The sequence below is a fragment of the Pundamilia nyererei genome, unplaced genomic scaffold (genome assembly GCF_000239375.1).
Source record: "Pundamilia nyererei isolate P.nyererei 1_Seehausen unplaced genomic scaffold, PunNye1.0 scaffold00040, whole genome shotgun sequence".
Classification (NCBI taxonomy): Eukaryota; Metazoa; Chordata; class Actinopteri; order Cichliformes; family Cichlidae; genus Pundamilia; species Pundamilia nyererei.
This window is the reverse complement of record NW_005187441.1, coordinates 271,589-289,822: the sequence shown is the minus strand read 5'-3', so window position 1 is coordinate 289,822 and position 18,234 is coordinate 271,589. Positions and strand designations below refer to the sequence as shown.

General features: G+C 41.4%; 1 protein-coding gene across 3 annotated transcripts in view; it reads left to right on the top strand.

Moving 5' to 3' along the window:
- Nucleotides 1–17,981, top strand: part of LOC102201222 (fibroblast growth factor 14-like) — a 74,009-nt gene extending 56,028 nt beyond the window's left edge. For all 3 annotated transcript variants that reach the window (XM_005730873.1, XM_005730875.1, XM_005730874.1), the window contains exons 4-5: nucleotides 10,630–10,828; nucleotides 10,937–17,981. In XM_005730873.1, coding sequence (XP_005730930.1) covers nucleotides 10,630–10,828; nucleotides 10,937–11,085 — 348 coding nt within the window. In that variant the 3' untranslated portion in view covers nucleotides 11,086–17,981. The remainder of the gene's footprint in view (nucleotides 1–10,629; nucleotides 10,829–10,936) is intronic.
- The last annotated feature ends 253 nt before the right edge of the window (nucleotides 17,982–18,234 follow it).

Below are 18,234 nucleotides of genomic sequence, written 5' to 3'. Positions count from 1 at the left end.
TGTTTTCATATTTGTTCAAAGATTAAACACTGCCAGAGTTGCAGCTTCAGAAATAAGGCTAAAATATTTCTCTCACCCCATAGGAATATGTTTAAGGGCCATATTAATTTAATGGAGTGCACAAATAGAATTATAGTCAGATATATTCATGTCTTGATGGTATGCTTTCCTTACTGGCTTTGGTTGAAGCAGCTGTCTCGCTTTAAATCTGTGTTATTTTGTCTGAGTTATATGCAGCTTTAGTCCTGTCTGAGTTTGCAATTGGTCATCTGGTGCCAGACCAGAGGTGAACATGCAAAGTAAAGAATGAAAAATGCCGTTGTAGTGCCATTTACTGTGACTGCAGTTGTTAGGCTTAGTGAAACCAGATAACCAATGATTCTCATTTCCGGTTCCATATTTTTTCTTCCAGACACCAGAGAGTTCAGTGGTAGAAAATCCTGATTTATCCTATGCTAGGCCTTGGTCTAGCCTAGAGATAGGCATCTCCAGGCCTCGAGTGCCGGTGTCCTGCAGGTTTTAGTTGTGTCCTTGATCCAACACAGCTGATCCAAATTGCTAAATGACCTCCTCAACATGTCTTGAAGTTCTCCAGAGGCCTCATAATGAACTAATCATTTGATTCAGGTGTGTTGACCCAGGGTGATATCTAAAACCTGCAGAACATCGGCACTCGAGGCCTGGAGTTGCCTACCACTGGACAAGCCTCTCAGGTATCTCAGTCATCATGGTCATCGTAGTCTAAGGAGCTTGGAAAGAAAAGCAACTGGACTTCTTTAAGTTTCCTTGAAGACATTTCACCTCTCATCTGAGAAGCTTCTTTAGTTCTAAGAGCAATTGGTGGAGAGTCCCAGATTTAAGCCCCATGGGAGTGTCCCATAAAGCTTGGGATCCCTTCCCAGATGCCTTAACACTAGGGATGGGTATCGTTTAGGTTTTATCCGATACCGGTGCCAAACCGGTACTTTTGAAACGGTGCCGGTGCTTAAACGGTGCTCAAACCGGTGCTTAAAGAATGGAGAACACAAAATTGGTCCAAAAACCTCCCATGTTCAGCTGTTTTTATGTAAAAAGATGACAATGTTAGCCTTTTCTGCAGCTATGGGGCATATATGGCATCACTCTTGGCTGGAAGCAGTGCTTAAACAATGGAAAAAACACAAACTTTGTCCAAAAACCTCTCATGTTTAACTGTTTTCCACTTTTTCTTTGGTCATTTTAGCCTTTTTGGCCAGGGTGAAGGGAGTATCTGCCATCAAACAAGAAGACAGCCGCATGTAGCTATGATGGTGTTTGCTAGTTCACCTTACATGCATTAATGTAATAACGTGGTTAGCCTACTCAACGTAACTTACACACGAACAACATGAAGCTACTCACGCAGAGAAGAACGGCTGCTGCTGCCATCATCATCCTCATCATTTCTGCTACACTGGCAGGGCTAGGGGCCAGGACTCTCCTCTTCGGGTTTTTGGGGGATGTTGCTCCGGATCCGATAACAGGCAACCCACCCGCAGTAGATGTGCACGGTGTGAGGTCTCGCAGCAAGCTATCAAATACGGCGCATTTCTCGGCTTTTAAAAAAAACGCTATGCGTCGCCAGGTGTTTCATCGGATTTGAGGTGTTACCTCCTTTGACAATATCACAGTATCAGCTTAAAGCACTTGTTGCAGGCTGCTGAGTTTGCATCTTTTGCTGTGAAGTACAGCCAGACTTTTGACCGCTTCGCCTTGGGCATTTTTAATCTGTAGCTCTGCTCTAAAAGAACGTACGTACCTGGACCCGCCTACTATCCTCGGAAACGTAAAATGATTGGCTAGAATCTAAAGTGTATCACAGCAGCGTACACCGAAATGTACGCTGCTTTTCGGTCTGGTTACTACCGTTTATGTCAGAACGCACCGGACACCGGTACCCATCCCTACTTAACACCTACTCACAACCTGGGCTATTTGACCTCAGTTAATCACATGATAGGGTGGGGCTAGATTTCCCAATGGGTTCACTTGAAACCTTGAATAGGGAAACCTTGGCTGATTGGGACCCACAACCCTTTTCACACCTTGGCTCGTGTGATTAAGTAGAGGATCAATAGGGGGCCCATGACCCTCTTGTGGACACTCCCATAGGGCTTAAATCTGGGACTCTCCACCAATTGCTCTTAGAACTGAAGAAGCTTCTCAGATGAGAGGTGAAACCTCTTTAAGGAAACTTAAAGAAATCCAGATGCTTTTCTTTCCAAGCTCCCTAGACCTCTCAGGTAAACCTTCTCTCCCTTTAAGGCCATCCTACCTTTTTTCTGATTGGCTATAACTTCCAAATAGAAGGTTTAAAGAGAAGGTGTGTGGGGCTTCTTTCCTCATAGCCATACCTGTGTCCCTGAGATGACCTCATTAGCGATATCTGCTGTTGCTAACATCATGCAGGGTCAAGACTAGAATCTGTCTGAAATGGAGCATTTGCAGCAGGCCCAAGCATGGGCTTTTGGATCACATTACTGTTACAATTGACCTTATTTTCAGTAAGAGGGCCACATTCAGTGTGATGGGGCCATATTCAATGTGAACATCAACCATTGTAATAATATAAATATGACAGAAGAGAAGGAAAGGAATATTTAGTCCTCCCTAACAGGAGCCAGTGCTGTGGTTGTTGCTGCGCCTCTAACACACCTGATCCAATTAAGAGCCACACATTTTCATCACAGAGTAATTGGATCAGGTGTGCGGATCTGAAGTGGTTGAGGAACACTGTGGTGTTGCTGACATGCTGAGAGCAACGCTGTGATCTGAATCAGATTTATGCTGTAATTCAGTATGCCTGGGCTGGAGGACATCCTTTCAAGTCTCTTTCCCAAGCACACTCCTCGCTCTTTTGTTTCCTTATGCCAACACTTTTCTTTCCACTCCTCCTCTTCCTCCTTCTCTGTGGGCTTCTTTTCTTTAGGATGATTTGTTTACCCACAATTCCCGTGGGTAATTAGCTCTGTGATAATAACTGGTGTTGGAAACAAACACACCCACTCACTGAGCAGTGCACACAAACAGACACACAAACACGCGCATTGGGATGAAAAACAACTTTCTTGAGCTAAGTCGCATTAAGTCTCGTTACAAGGAGAGCAAATTCACGTTAAAGAGGGGGGAACAAATACGAGCAACGTGTCTCAGCATTTGGTAATAATAAAACTGTACAATTTTTATGATGTTTGAACCGAATTAAATGACCGTAATGTTGGGTGATAATCACTGCCATTAACTTACTTGATGTCTCGATAATATAATTTTATGATCATTTTGTGGTGGTTGATTCGATTGTACACGGGCAGCAATTAAATAGAGTTAATGATTTTTTTTGTTATAATGAAAAACATGACACTAGGCTATTCAATTAAAAAAATAAAAATAAAAATAACTTGATTAAGTAGACATTTAACGAGGACGTTTGGAAGCATGTTTCCGCCACAGAAAAAAGTTGCCATCCATAACCTAAAATTCGGAGTAAGGTATTTAAAATTTCGAGTTAATCAGTCAAAATTTCAAGGTAGCAACTCGAAATTTTGAGTTAGCTCTCCCAATCAGGAATACCTGTGCAAGTATATTAATTCCTTGTTATTGGAAGCATTAGATGCCAGCTGTCCAACAATTTGGCATGATTTGCTAGAAGGCATTCAAACCTGAAGAACCTGGTGTTGATTAAGTCATGGTTGTTATACACTGGTAGCTCACTCATGCTGATGATACTACCTGATTTTGAGCATGCATGCATCTGTGCCATCTGCTTCTGGGTAACAAGGAAACAACCTGATTGGCAGAGCTCATCTGGAATTCAACTTATCAACTCAAAATTTCGATTTGAGGATGTCATAAGAAAATAATAACCGGAATAAGGTGGGAAATTTTAACTTTTATCTGAAAAGGATCTTTGTGTGAATCATAATATCTTAGATCTTGGTATTGGCATTTACAACAACCACTAAGTGAAAATGAAAAGAACAAAATAAGACAAGAGAGAAACACCCTTCAACCATGTTATCTGTGATGTCATTGCATAGTTTGTCCACAAGAGGGCACTCTGCAGCTTCCCTATTCACGACCTGTAATATGAATGCCAGAAACGCAACAAGAAGCTGATCTGAGCAGAGCAGGGGCCCGTTCTTCGTACGTCGCTTACTACATCCAAGATCAAATGACACATCCAAGATCAAATCATCGCGCTAACCGTGAGCTCGCTAATCCGGTTCTCCGAACACACCTTCCGTTGACGATTAGTAATTTAATAATAATAATAATAATATATTGGATTTATATAGCGCTTTTCAAGGCACCCAAAGCGCTTTACAATGCCACTATTCAGTCACTCTCACATTCACACACTGGTGGAGGCAGCTACAGTTGTAGCCACAGCTGCCCTGGGGCAGACTGACAGAAGCGAGGCTGCCATATCGCGCCATCGGCCCCTCTGGCCAACACCAGTAGGCGGTAGGGTAGATGTATTATATTACACTATATTATCCAATATTATATTACATTATACTATATTGTTATATTATATCCTCTTTCACATTAGAGCCACAACAGGACCCACTAGAACATGGGAACAAGTAAAAGTGAAATATAAGAATATTCTACAGAATGGTAATATTTATCACTTATATTGCTTTTCGTCTCTTGAAAAGAGACCCTGAAATAATCTGTTTGTTTGTTCATAACAGCAACCAAGAAAAGGGCAGAGCAAAAAAAGACAGGTGGTGGTCCTGCACCCCCTCGTCAACAAGTTGGTTAAGTGAATAATATCCTCACGGGAAAATCGATATCTCTCAATGAGCACACTGTCGCGCTGAGCTAAATGGTCCTGTCTGTCCCGCAATATACGCTGAATTCTGAGGACTCTCCTTATCAATCTTGCACCTTCCGCAATGGGTGGCTCGCGTAAACGGACAGGACATGGCTGCGACAGGCTTCCCAAATCCACCTTCGCTTTTATAGCCGTGGTCTCTCATATTGATTACACGAAGTAATTTACAATTACTACTCTGAAATATGAATTACATCTGTAATAATCACATACATGTAATAGAATGTTAATAGTACATTTCCCTTTTTTAGGTAATGACCTGTATGTATCTGTGTGACATCAATAAAAGGATCAAGTGCTGCATTATCTTTAGTTACATTGATGTTATTTATTTATGGTGAAACAGTGGTGGAATATCGCTGTTGCTTTCGTATAAATGAAGCGGACATACCTGCGTGGCCGCGATCTAATCCTGTTTACATAAAGTAAACCTGCTCCCGAGCAGGTTTACGCTTACGGCTCTGTTGCTATGACAGCAAGTCCCGGATGAGCTTCGGGAACCGACTGATCCAGGATCACGCGAAATCGTCAACAATCTAATCTGGCTAACTTACTTAGCGAGGTACGAAGAACAGGCCCCTGGACCGAGCGTTAACGAGTAAATACATAACAACACAAAACATACGGCAGAAAATTCTGGTTATGTTTTGTTTTTCCGAAAGAAAAAATATCATCCGATATATCAGAATATCAGATTTTTAAATTCAGAAACATTGGAATCAGTCTTAAAAACCCTATATTTTTATATTTGGCTGTAATTTCTGTTTACATTCTCTAGTTAAATTAATTTCGATCGATGACAGAATGGTTTGGCTCGTCTCCATACTGATCCATCCCTCTTAACTTGCTCACTCAGTCTTTAGTCTTTTAGCCCACAGTCCAGGAAAAGCAAATCATGAAGCCTGTGAGTCATGTAGCAGGTGCCACAGCCACAGGTCTGCACTCTTTGTCTTCTTTTAACCTGTGTTTGATTCGGCTCCCTTCAGCAGTACATGTTCCTCATTCTACCAAATCATTAGATTATAGGCTTTGGTAAAATGCAGTAATTACTTACAGTGGTGTATTATTGCCCGTGTTTCTACTGGGAAGTTCCCAGTGGCCAGCAGTCAAGCTGTGGCAGCATTATCAGCTAGGTGCCAAGCTCTGTTATTAGTGCAGCCTTACGCTGAGCCAAGACTTTAGACTGCTTCTCTCTCTCTCTCTCTCGGTCTGATTTTGAATTCCTTATTTTTTAGGCCTTTAATGGATGAGGGACAAAGTGCTGCCTGTATCAATTTAGTCTGTTTTTGAGCAGCATGTTTAACATGTTAATGGGCTCTTCTCTCTCTGATTATGGCTGGCCTGAAAAGCGGCGTCTGTTCTGTCTAGCATGCGTGTGTGTGCGTGCTATTCAAAAAAGATAACAGTGTGCATGCATGTGTGCAGTGTGTGTGCAGTGTGTGTGTGTGTGTGCGCACTTTCTCTAAATCTCTGCAGAGCGCAGAGAAATGACAGCGTTAAAAAAAAAAGGAGAGCGATGGGAGAAATACAAAGATAAGAAAAGGGAGCGAGAGTAAAAGAGAGAGAATCCCCTGCTGTTTTTCCAATCAGGAGGCGTCGTCCTCCTCACTTGGTGATTTATTCTCTCTCCCCTCTTCTTCATGTCCCAATTTCCAACCTCCCCTCCACCCCACCCCACCCCACCCTTCCATTCATTCTTTCTCCCTGTCTTTCTTTCTGCGGGCAGCCCGTGAACATAGCTGTTTAGAAATGACGACAGAAGCACGTTCGAGGCGGGCCGCGCTGTTAACATGACTCACCTGTAAGGCTGTGAGATTTTCATATGAAGTCTTCCTTCTACTTCACTTCTTTTCTTTTTTTGTCTTCTGAAATCATACTGGACCAAATATTGCTGCTGCAGACCATCAGACGTCAAGGATCTTTTATTTTAAAAGCAGCATTAAATGATGTATGACCTTACTGACCGACATTAATAAGTGTCTGGCACCGCTCCTTGCACGCCCCGGCAAAGATCACCCTACTTAACAAATGAATAATGAATACAGGGTGCAGGTCAAGACTACATATATATATTATTAAGCTGGTGTTTTGCAAGAATCACAAATAGTCAGCTCTGTGGAGATGCTCTTTATTTAAAAGGAAGGCATCTGATTTGCTGCGCTGTGTTTGTGTGCTGAAGGGGTGTCACTGAGATTGCCAATAAATAGAGCATTCATTCATTATAATCTGCCTTGTTTCGTCACCAGCCAATCATGTAGTCACATTTCACATCCCAGCAAGCCCTCCTGCATCTCCCTCCATTCATCCCCTAGAGCCACAAGTGTGTGTTTTGCATTGGCGGCATCTCCCCGCCGTACCTTTAAAACCATATCACTTTAAATGTCTTCCTATGTTAGCGTGAGTGGATGTTGCAGAGCACCAAATGCATCATATTGTTACTGTGTTAAATTACCAATGCAAGTGTTTCTCTCTCGCTAGTGCAGCCCTCCCCTCAGACACACACAGACATACACCCACCCACCCACCCGCTGACCCCTCCCTCTCAGCGCTGGTTGGTTGCCACGGCTACCGTGTCGCCACTCTTCCTCATGTTGCTATGAGACTCGGACCGACAGACCTGAGCTGAATGACAATGTGTCTGTGGCTCTGGCAAAAGGCCCACAACAACCAATAAGAGACAGTCTAGACAAACACTTCCTAATCTGGGGTCTGGGGACCTCCGGGGTGATTGTTTGGGTTTGCAGGAGCCTTTGCAGCCAAACGAGGTGCAGTTTATTAACGCCTTAGTATTAGTTTTATTAAATTATTACTCCAGCACCGTTTTGTAAATTATTGCGTGATTGATATCTGTGCTTGATTAAGACAGGAGTGCTCTTGTTGAACGAGGAGGAATCAAAATGAATGCTTGGATTAAAATTTTACAGTAAAATAGAGGTAGTTAGAGCTATCGTCGTCAATATATATCAATATATATTCTACATATATATAGACAGTGGGCTGCTGACCATGAAAAAAGCTCCTCACATAATCAGAAGAATTTCACCAAAGCTTTTCAGCCTCCTTTAGCTCACTGTTTTGGTTTTTAGACCCTCAGTCACTCCATTTCCAGCCACACAGACACAAGTCATCTCCCTGTCTCGGTATGTATATTAATATGCAATCTTGGTTTTCTAATCATCTCTCATGCTTTGATATAATGACTGAAAATCACTCTAATTTCCCCACAAGGGCTATCGAAGTTTAATCTTATTCACAGAGTAAAAGGACATAACAGATAAAGTGAATACCGTTTTGGGAGCTTCTTCTTTGCTTCTTCCGCATTTGAACCTCAGAACTATAGAAACTCCCAACCATTATTCAATTAACTGATCGGCTTTAAAAAACAGCAGATTAAAGAACAGCCGTTGTATTATTCTATTAATTTATCACGAGAAAATGCAAAATGTTCTCCCATTCCTGTTAACCCTACAGTTTTAATCAAAAATGGACTGATAATGAGATTAATCATTAAATGCAGCCCTAAGGGGAAAGCGCGCTCTCCATAAATGATTTCATGCTGGTTTGGTTTGATATTACTTTTATTTCTACCCCAAACATAGATTTGATTTGCCAAAGGCGAGTCGTTCCACTGTCATATACATATTTTACAAACTACATAATACAACAAAGAAGAAAAGTACTTGTGTTGCTAATCCTCTAATAAAGCAAAAATAAGGGAATGAAGAAATAAATGCAAGAAACATATTGCTTTTATATCAGCTATGATATCAAAATCAGTTCTGTAGTATGTACAGGACATACACAGTGGTTTCTCCCTGACCCACGGTGTACAACTAAAATAAATAAATATAATAAATAAAGTCCAGGTTAAAACAGAGAGCTATGAGATTATGGGTAAAGAAAAAAGAATCAAGAATATGCATTTCACAGGATATATGATCCTTTTAAAGCCTGAGCCAAGAGATAATCGCCTGAAAATTCATATTTTCTGAAAATGGAGTTTTTATTGAGCCTTCTGACAAATTCAAAAATCTAAATAAATAAATAAATATTAATTTGCATGTATGAGTTTTAATTAATGAGGTTCATAAAAATGTGAGGGTCATAAATGTTATGTTATTATGATAAACATGTTAGAATATCAAGTAAAAGATCCAAGTAGAAATTATACATCACTAAAATTGTTGTATCTGAAGTTGTATATGAAGACATTGTTACCAGTTTTATTTGTTGTGGTGCATTAATTTTGTGATGGCTAAATGTTCAAATACAGTGGGATGAAGACTTTAAAAAGGCAAATCTTTTATGTGTGGCTTTTTTCCTGCCTGGTTTAAATGGGAGTAAAAGAAAATAAACCAAGTAAGCCAAACTATTATTTGAAGGACTGAATTTCAGAGTTGATAACAAATATATAGCACTTTGGTTCAACAAGCAGAGCCTCCTGATATGTCATCTGCAATTATTCTATGAGTCTTTTTAGTGTTTTTGTCATACCTCCGTCCATTCACCCCCAATAGGTAACAGCAGATGGCCCCGCCCCTCCCTGAGCCAGGTTGTGCCGGAGGTTTATAGCTGTGAAAAAGGGAGTTTTTCCTTCCCACTGTTGCCAAGTGTTTGCTCATAGGGGTCATCTGATGGTTGGGTTTTTCTCTGTATTATTGTACCTTGCAATATAAAGCGTCTTGAGGCGATTGCTGTTGTGATTTGGTGCTATAAAAATAAAACTGAATTGAATTGAGTCTGAAAACCCCCAGAAAAGAGTAACGTTTCATCCCAGCCTGGCTTTTATTCGTACTCGGCAGTGCAAGCGCACACCGGGGAGAGACGATTTTTCTCCCCGTAAGAATAACACCTTGTCTCTAGGCTGAAATATGCTCCGCTGGAGGCGCCCGCATCCATGGAAAAGAGTTTTGACACATAACAGCAGAGCTGATGTGGGTGGGGAGGTGAGATCTTTGGGGCTTTGTGTCACCGGAATCTATCTGCTTTTTCTTTTTATCTGTTTAGTTTGCTGTCGGTGCACATAGCCAGAGCGTCAGGGGAGAACGAGAATGACACGGGTTAGAGCAGTACATCATTCAGGCGGTGCTGTGCGTCTACTCTTTGTCTGCGGCTGGTCAATATCGGGTTTTTCTTTCTTTGGTTGTTCCTTTTTTTTCCTACAGAATCTGTTGCAAGAAAATAACGCCAGATCAAGCATAAGCAATAAGTCGAAAAGGGACAATTTGTGAGGAAGTGAGACTTTACAGGTAATAAACTTTATTAAAGTCTCACGCAGACAATAGCAGCAAATATACAGTGCAAAGTAGTATCTATACATAAAGCACACATAATAGAAAACCGTATTAAGCTTGAAATGAGAGAACAAGACAGTTAAACCATAGAAATGCAGGCAGTATAACATTTATTGCAATTTTATTGGAATTTACTGCTCTAAAGTTTTCACATTTGCCCACATTCACAACTATATACACAGAGACATCTCGGTAGACTCTCATTAAAAACTTTTTCTTTTTCCCTTTTAAACCGAAAGCAAATATAACACCACTGTAAATTAAGTTTTCTGTAACAGTGATGCATACATATACTATGTGTGCAGCTATTTCGTCAGTTCGTTTATTTTATTCTGATACCATTTCAGTTCAGAATTTGGTTTAATAGTGTAGAAAACATAAATATTTCATGAGTTCAGCACTGTGAAAGAAAACGTGGCTCACAAACTGTGGTAAAGTAATGTGATCGATATTTTCTTATGTCTCTGTCTCCCTCAGGAACTGTTCACGGCGGAGTGCAAGTTTAAGGAGTCGGTGTTCGAGAACTACTATGTTATCTACAGCTCGATGCTCTACAGGCAGAAAGAGTCGGGTCGGGCCTGGTTTCTTGGCCTCAATAAAGAGGGACAGGTCATGAAGGGCAACAGGGTCAAAAAGACCAAACCAGCAGCACATTTCCTGCCTAAACCCATAGAAGGTAACAAACTGGGCTTTTTATTTTCACTTTATATATGTATACATAGACATATATCCTCTGTCTCTCTTCACGCTGTCCTTCTGCTTTTCCTTTGCTCCTCCCCTGCAGTTGCAATGTACCGAGAGCCTTCGTTACACGATGTAGGAGAGGCAGTTCCTAAACTGGTCGGGTGCCCGCCATCCAAAAGCACAACCACTGAACCGGTAGTCATGAATGGCGGCAAACCAGTCAACAAACCCGACAAGGAGGCGACATAACCCCGCTCCCTGTTTTCACCTCGCCTGGCTGACGGGAGGCCAGGAGAAGCCACAAACTCGCCCCCACCCCCACTGCTGCGCTCTCCAAAAAAACAAAAACTGCAACAAAAAAGGTAACAAAACGAACAACAGTGGGACCACACGTCCAGCCTCACCAGGGGGGCCCGTAGAGACCACGCTGCAGTTGACGGCGGGGGGAAAAGGGGAGAAGGAAGACAGTAAAATCAGGCTGATGTCTGACTGATATTTCTGAACGAGGACAGTAGCATGTCCTCATCGTATGGCAGAAAGCAGGACTTACAATCTAAACAAAACAAACAGAAATCTGAAAAAAATGACGTCCTCATCGGTATTTTTCTGTGACAATCTGTAAGAATGAGGCTGTCGTCGTCCCCGCACCCTCTTTTTCCTTTTCTGTTTTTTCCTTTGCCTGGTTCGCTTGCTTGCTGGTGGCCACAGACACACATGCACGCAGCGCAGCCTCCCCACAGAAATCGACCACGCGTTCGGGTTCGATCTTTGAGTAAATAAGGAACAGATTAAAAGCATCAGCAAACATTGGGCGAAGAGAACACCTTAAACCAAACACTGATGATTCAGAGGACGCTTAGTCATCGATCAATTAAGATTTGGCACAGGACATTCTGTACTAAGCACACAGGGACATGTGCTTGGAAATTGCCGAATGCACTAAATACAAGGTAAACGCACCGGTTCACCTGTCCCTACTTTTGATCACATAATAAAGAGAGACTTGTCATTTATGACCACATAACTTAAAGCATGTTTGACTTCTCAGTATTCTTTTACTCTCTGTTTCTCAGTTATTATTCTAAACAAACAAAGCACTAGTGATTTTTGAGCTACACTGCTGTACAGACGTAAATCGGATTTGAGTTTCTACCTCTGTGTCTTACACCCCCACCCCTTTCTGTTGTTTTGGTTCCTTTACAAATGCTATGATTTCCACATCGCTGACATAAGTGCAGCTCAGGAGAGGAGGAGGTCGGCTGATAAATGAAGAGTTTAGGCATCGAGTTGCTCAAATCAGCATGTAGCTGAGTATTGAAAGGAGAACGATTTACACAAATTCCTTGTTTGTAGCAGCACAGAGAGTATTGGAGGCATGCTGGTGTCTAAGCAGCATGGTAGCAGTCAGTGTTTACATAGAGTAGCAGATATTCTAGACTGGTCGGATGGCGCTATAAGCCTGGTAGAACTTTTATTTTTATTTTATTTTTCAATTGCCTTCCCATGTACTTGAAAACAAAAGCAGGAATTAGGAATACTGAACAGGGTAACTGATGTTAAAGCCACTGTGTGTAGAACTTGAACATCTCATGCTTGACTACCCCGGTGTGTCGGAACCAAGGCCAGGTCTAGATCAGGAAGTGTTGCCAAAAGCCAGTAAAAATTATGGATGTAGCTTCTGGGTCTGAAAAACGAAGCAAACGCAGAAGTGCCTTAGAAACCTGTACTCTTTTTAATGGCCAGCAGGGGGCAACTCGTCTGGTTGCAAAACGACTTCTGGCTGTATAGAAATCTACAGGAAAACAGGCCCTGGCTTTCTTGGTCTGTGACCCCTGTAAACACTTACCTGATGACTTTATGTGCTTTCAGGTCACGCTAAATAAAACACCATTTTCCATTTTGTCAATTATGGTCATTTCTAGAGTTAGGATGATTACCCTGATCAGCTCATTGGCTAACAGCTGGTGATTGCCAAGTCACTAGCCAGTGAGCAACTGATCCAGTAAACAACAGCCAGATCTGCGCCTTGTTGTCACCAAGATGCAGTGACGGTAAAAACATTCAGCTTGAGGCTTTAAAGCAAGACTTTACTGAGCATTGGGGGACGTAACAGTAGCTAAGTCCGTCTTTTATACTGGCTTTGGTATTGCCAAGGGTCTTTTGCATTAGTCGAACATTTAGATTCTTCCGAGAATTTAACAAAAACGCACTGTGAAGTTGGTTCAATGAAAAAAATTGCTAAACACAAATTATAAACAATGATACAAGTGTACTATCAGCTAAGTATACTGCAAGGGTCCGCTTAAGCCCAAGTGACAGACTTCTGCCATCAAAGGGTGAATATGAGGCTCTGCGTTATAATGAACTCGTTCAGGGTTTTCTTTATTATCTTTTTTCATTGTGATTTTAAAAAAATAACCTAAACTGTAGAATTATAACAGTGAGTCAGTAAACAATTATTTAGAGTTATTAAACACATTTTAAAACCTCTCAACTCACACAAACAGAAATTAGGCACAACAAATCAGCCACTTGAGTTTTAGTCATAATAGCATTAGCGGGTCCTCTTCAGTGTGCCAGCTTTAGTTTCATAACAGATTGTGTCTGGTCCAAGTACAAGGACTTCAAGGTTGCAAAAGGTTCAGTCATCATAAAATAAAAATTCTTGTTATCAAAAAAAAAAAATGGCCCTGAAATTCATATTAGTCACTAGTTACCTCTGCCTCAATGTTTAAGTGCCATTGTGGCTGAGTCCAGAAGTTTATTGGTTTTTAAACATCAAGAGCCACAAAATAACTCTGGGCTGTGTGATGAATGGGCTGGGAAAGAAGATGATGTTTGTGAAATGTCGGGCCGACAGTAATTACACGAACGAAGCTAAAACGAGGCACTTATAATTAAAAGTAAGAAAAAAACCTCACAAGTAATTTAGCCTACGATATGTTTTATAAGGCTTATAGTGTAATCTTTGTAATGTAAACTCGTTATCCGAGAGCTAACAGATTCCAAATAAATGTGGTGGAATAAGGAGAAGAAGATTTTTCTCTGAAATGTTTAAAGTTAAGGTTATTTCCAGCTTTATTTTTTTTAGCTTTGCATGAAATACTGTTCAAAATAATGCTTATTTGCTGCCCTTTAGTTAATCCAGTGTCTGAAGGCAGTTGTTTTAGCTCCTCCTTTAAGCCAACTTCCTTCTGATTGGCTGCCCCTCGTTTACTGGTTCCAGAGCTGTGCGCCTGAGTTTTTGACTCCTGCGTACACTAACTTATTTATTTGAAGCTCCGACCGTGTTCGATGTGAACATACTCCACTGTAACAGCATTTGAATATAACAGATTATAAGGAAAAGCATGATCGGTTCCCTTTAAGTCTATTAAAATATGCAGCATGTGTTTACCTTCCACCTCTGGTTGCAGATCTGTGTGTCAACGCTGGATGTGTGAAAATCCGAGCAAACTGCCTATCAGCGCTGCATAATCAGGCAGGAGAAATGTTTGTTTTTGGCTGTTACATTTACACACAGTGGCTTTAAATCAGCCTGCGCAATGGCCTTCAGAAATCTGTGTAGTTTACTTAAAGTGTGGGAAAAAAGGTAGTTTCTTTAGAAGACAATAAAACCCCCCACCAAACAGCATGCATCAATCCCAGCGTTGAATAAAGCGGTTGTAAAAATCGAAACACTCGAGAACGACAGTACAAGGTAGAAAATCAAAGAGATCAAACCAAATAGATTCCCCCGCTTCGCCCTCTCACTGTGACTGTCAACATGGCGCCAGTCTGTTCTGGGCCTGAATCCTGTTCAGGCTGCCAGCCTTTCTGTTTACTCGTCTTTCTTGTGACGGCAACACTAGATGCCAATTAACTCCTCGAGAAGTTACACTAAGTAGTTGGTCACATCGCTGAGATCCAACACTTCAAATTAGCGTTCAGTGACAATGAGGCATGCAAATGAATATCTTCTGCGAGGCTCAGGATTGCAGTGCGTCTGCTTTTAATCAATGAAAACAGACACTGTGCTCTCTCTCCCTGTTGCGTTGAGTCCCAGTTTTTTGGGGGGAACAAGCGCTTTGCACGTTAATCACGCGACTGAACCACTGTTCAGCAGCCTGCCGACACGAACCAAGCTCAATACCTACATCAAACGAGCGCTGGCCCCGAATCTGCGGCCTCAGCAACAGGTATGTGTCGCCATAGCGGACGAAACGCAGAGCTGGTGTAAAAGTCGTCTCGCTGCGTTGTGCAGAAGATCCCCTCTGTGACTGAAGAGACTGTGAAAAACACTAGACAGCTCACAGTGTTTCTAATTTTCAGATTTTTCTTTCCTCACATACGCCACGTTTTTTCTCTCCTTCCCTGATCTCATTAGCTGTTGCCTTCATGTTCCAGTATGTGTGGCTGACCAGCGTTACATAAACTTATCCAGTCTATGTGGTGATGCAGGTGTAATTTCTCAGCCCTTAAATGCTGTTTTGAAAGAAAAACATTAGTTAAAAAAAAAGAAGTCTTATTGAGCCAAATGAAAAAAGAGAGAGATGTTTCTTTGTCATGTCGTGTTTCAAACTGTAATCTTGATACTGAAAATCTGCAAGTACATGTGCAGGTTATGAGGTAAAAAATATATATACATTATATATATATATATATATATATAGCTAGCTAAATGAGTGCCTCTCATTCATCTCCAGCTAAGAGAGCTGTGAGCTTGCAGGGCGGCTGTAGATTTGTGTTAAACCCTCAGCCCTCCTGGAATTCGCCAAGGTTTACTGAAGATTTCCCCAAATTCTCAGAGTGGTTTGATTCCAGCTCTGCTCTGCCTGACGTTACTTTGGATATTGTTGATAAGGAAGACGTCTTTGACTGGTGTTGTGCTCGTCTCACATCGAAGAAACGTGGATGTATCGTTTATTAACTACTCGTCGTGTCACACTAGGGGTTAGTAATAAAAAAAAAAAGGTTTAAAAAAAGAATAAAAATAAACCCTGACAATCAGGTCTGTGAACTCCCTTTTTTATTTCTTAATGTGTCCGGTGTTGCCTGTGTCAAAGCAGAACCTTTTTAATGGCGCTATAGAGGACGATGTTTTTGTACTTAACAACCATTAGGAGATACAACTGGTAACAAGGCTCCAGGACAGCAGCTGCTTTTCATTGAATTATTGTCAAGCGACTAATTTGCGCTTCGCTGCTGGCAGAGGGGAAAAAGATCGACTTAGAGAGGGAACCGAACCTTCCTCTATTCAGAGAGCTTGTTAGGTTACCAGCAGGGGTCCCATCCTGTGAAAGCAGCTATTAAAGATCTACGGGACATGCTCAAGAATTAATGATGGCTGAGGCCACCGAAAAATGGCCCGGTTTCCTGGCTACTGACCAAATATAGAGCTTCAATAGTGTTTCCAGGCTGGTAATCACAGCTCCTGGTTCAAACAACGAAGGCACAATTACTGTCAGCTTCTCAGTGAGAGATTCCTCTCCACCGGGTGGGTAGCCGTGTAGCGGGGCTACAGTCACGAAACGTCTAGCAGGCGTCTCAGCACAGGAAGAGAGTATCTGATTTAATTAGAAGCGAGCAATCGCGACAGCCCGGGTCATTTTTAATTTCCACGTACCAGTACCGCTCGTGTTCTTGTGGCAGGTACACATGTAGCCATCTTACTTTGTCCTCTGTGAACTGTAGCTTCTGGAAAAAAACAAAACAAGACGAGACATAGCAGGGCAAAAAAGAAAAAAATGCTTTTGTGACTCGACCACTGCGGTGCAGGTGCACTTTAGAGACACAGGAACATGTAATGGCTAGCACTGTACTCCTGATGTAGCCTGTCTCCCTCAGGTTTCTTTTTTTCTGTTCTACTTTATTCCTCTTACAAAAGACTGCCTTATTACATCTGAATCTGTAACGAGACAGTAAACGCGCTCTCCTCCCAGCTGTTTCTTTCTCTGAACACTCTCATCCCACACACGCAGCAGATAGTCACTCCTCATCCTATTTTACTTTTCAATTATCCTTTGATCCCCAATCTTCTGTTCACTGTAACTATGCTAGCTTTCGCTCTCTGCTCGTCTTGTAATCATGCAGCCAGAGAACTTATCCCTCCACAACCACCCCCCCCAATTCCTGGTCCTCCTCCACCCTCCCCAGTCTTTCTCACTCTCTCTGTTTGGACAGTTTCTCCACCTGTTGCATGGTTTTCAAAAGAGGAAAGACGATGGGGGCTAATGCATGTGGTTATATAGGAAATGTGCTCTCGAAACAAAACAAACATTTACAGCGTAGCACCGGTGAAGCATTGCCTCTGGCTCATCCCTGCCGTCGGTTAGCACTGGTCATTTATTAAGTATTATAGGATCAGTTTCCAGTGGCATTAGAGACGACTCACAAAGAAATATTGTTTTGTTTTTTTTAAACACTATCCATCATTGCAATTTCACTAATATTGTTACACTAATGCAAGTCTTAGTCTTAATACTTTAAGCAGGCCATCAATATTTAATTCAATGCCTGAGAGTAAGAAATGTTACAGTTGTGACATGAAAATAAGATTGTTGAATGAGTGCCTTTGCTTTTAATAGCGATGGCAGATTAGAGATTAGGTTGTTTTAGTTAAACTGTTCCCCCTATTCCTAAAACACAGTAATCTTCTGTGACTCGAAAATAGCAAAGCCAGAATTGACTCAGAAGATTTTCTTCCTCACTCAGTGGCTGGATTGTGGTGTGTGAGTATACTCAGAGGCCAGGCTCTAAAAAACACCTTTCTTAGTCAGAATATATCATCTCTATGTTACCTGGCACCCAGCTGGTGCTGCTTTTTCTGAAGTCACAAAGACAACAGCTTTTCATGCAGTTACATTCTTTTCATGCAGTTAGTTATTTTCTTTTTACTTTTTTAAATCAAATAAAACATATTTTATGAGCCAATTAGTGACTAAACTACCCAGGCTTTTCCCACTGATAGCCTTGAAACAGCAAGAGCGTGTATATACACTTACTAAGTTGAACAGATGTAACTCACATAAAAGCAAAGTTAAGATGAAGAATAACAAAACCACAGCCGGTTGTATCTCCCCAGTGCAAGCCATGCAGGCTATGAGCCAAAAGCAAAGTGTAGCTCGTGCTAACTTTAAAGGAGATTCCTCTGTCTGTCAGTAAATGTACAGTTACCTTTACATATATAAATATATATATATATATATGTATAAATATATCTTATGCAAACAGAGTTTGTCTGCACTGTACAGTTTGTGTCCAATCCATTGTATACACAATGAAAACAAAGATATTGAATAAAGGATTTATAGAAAGGAAGCGTGACTGGGCTGATTCATTGATTGATTTTAAATGCTTTGATTGATTTCTCACATTTCAGTCCACTGTGTTTACATTCATTTATAAAAGCCCCTTAAT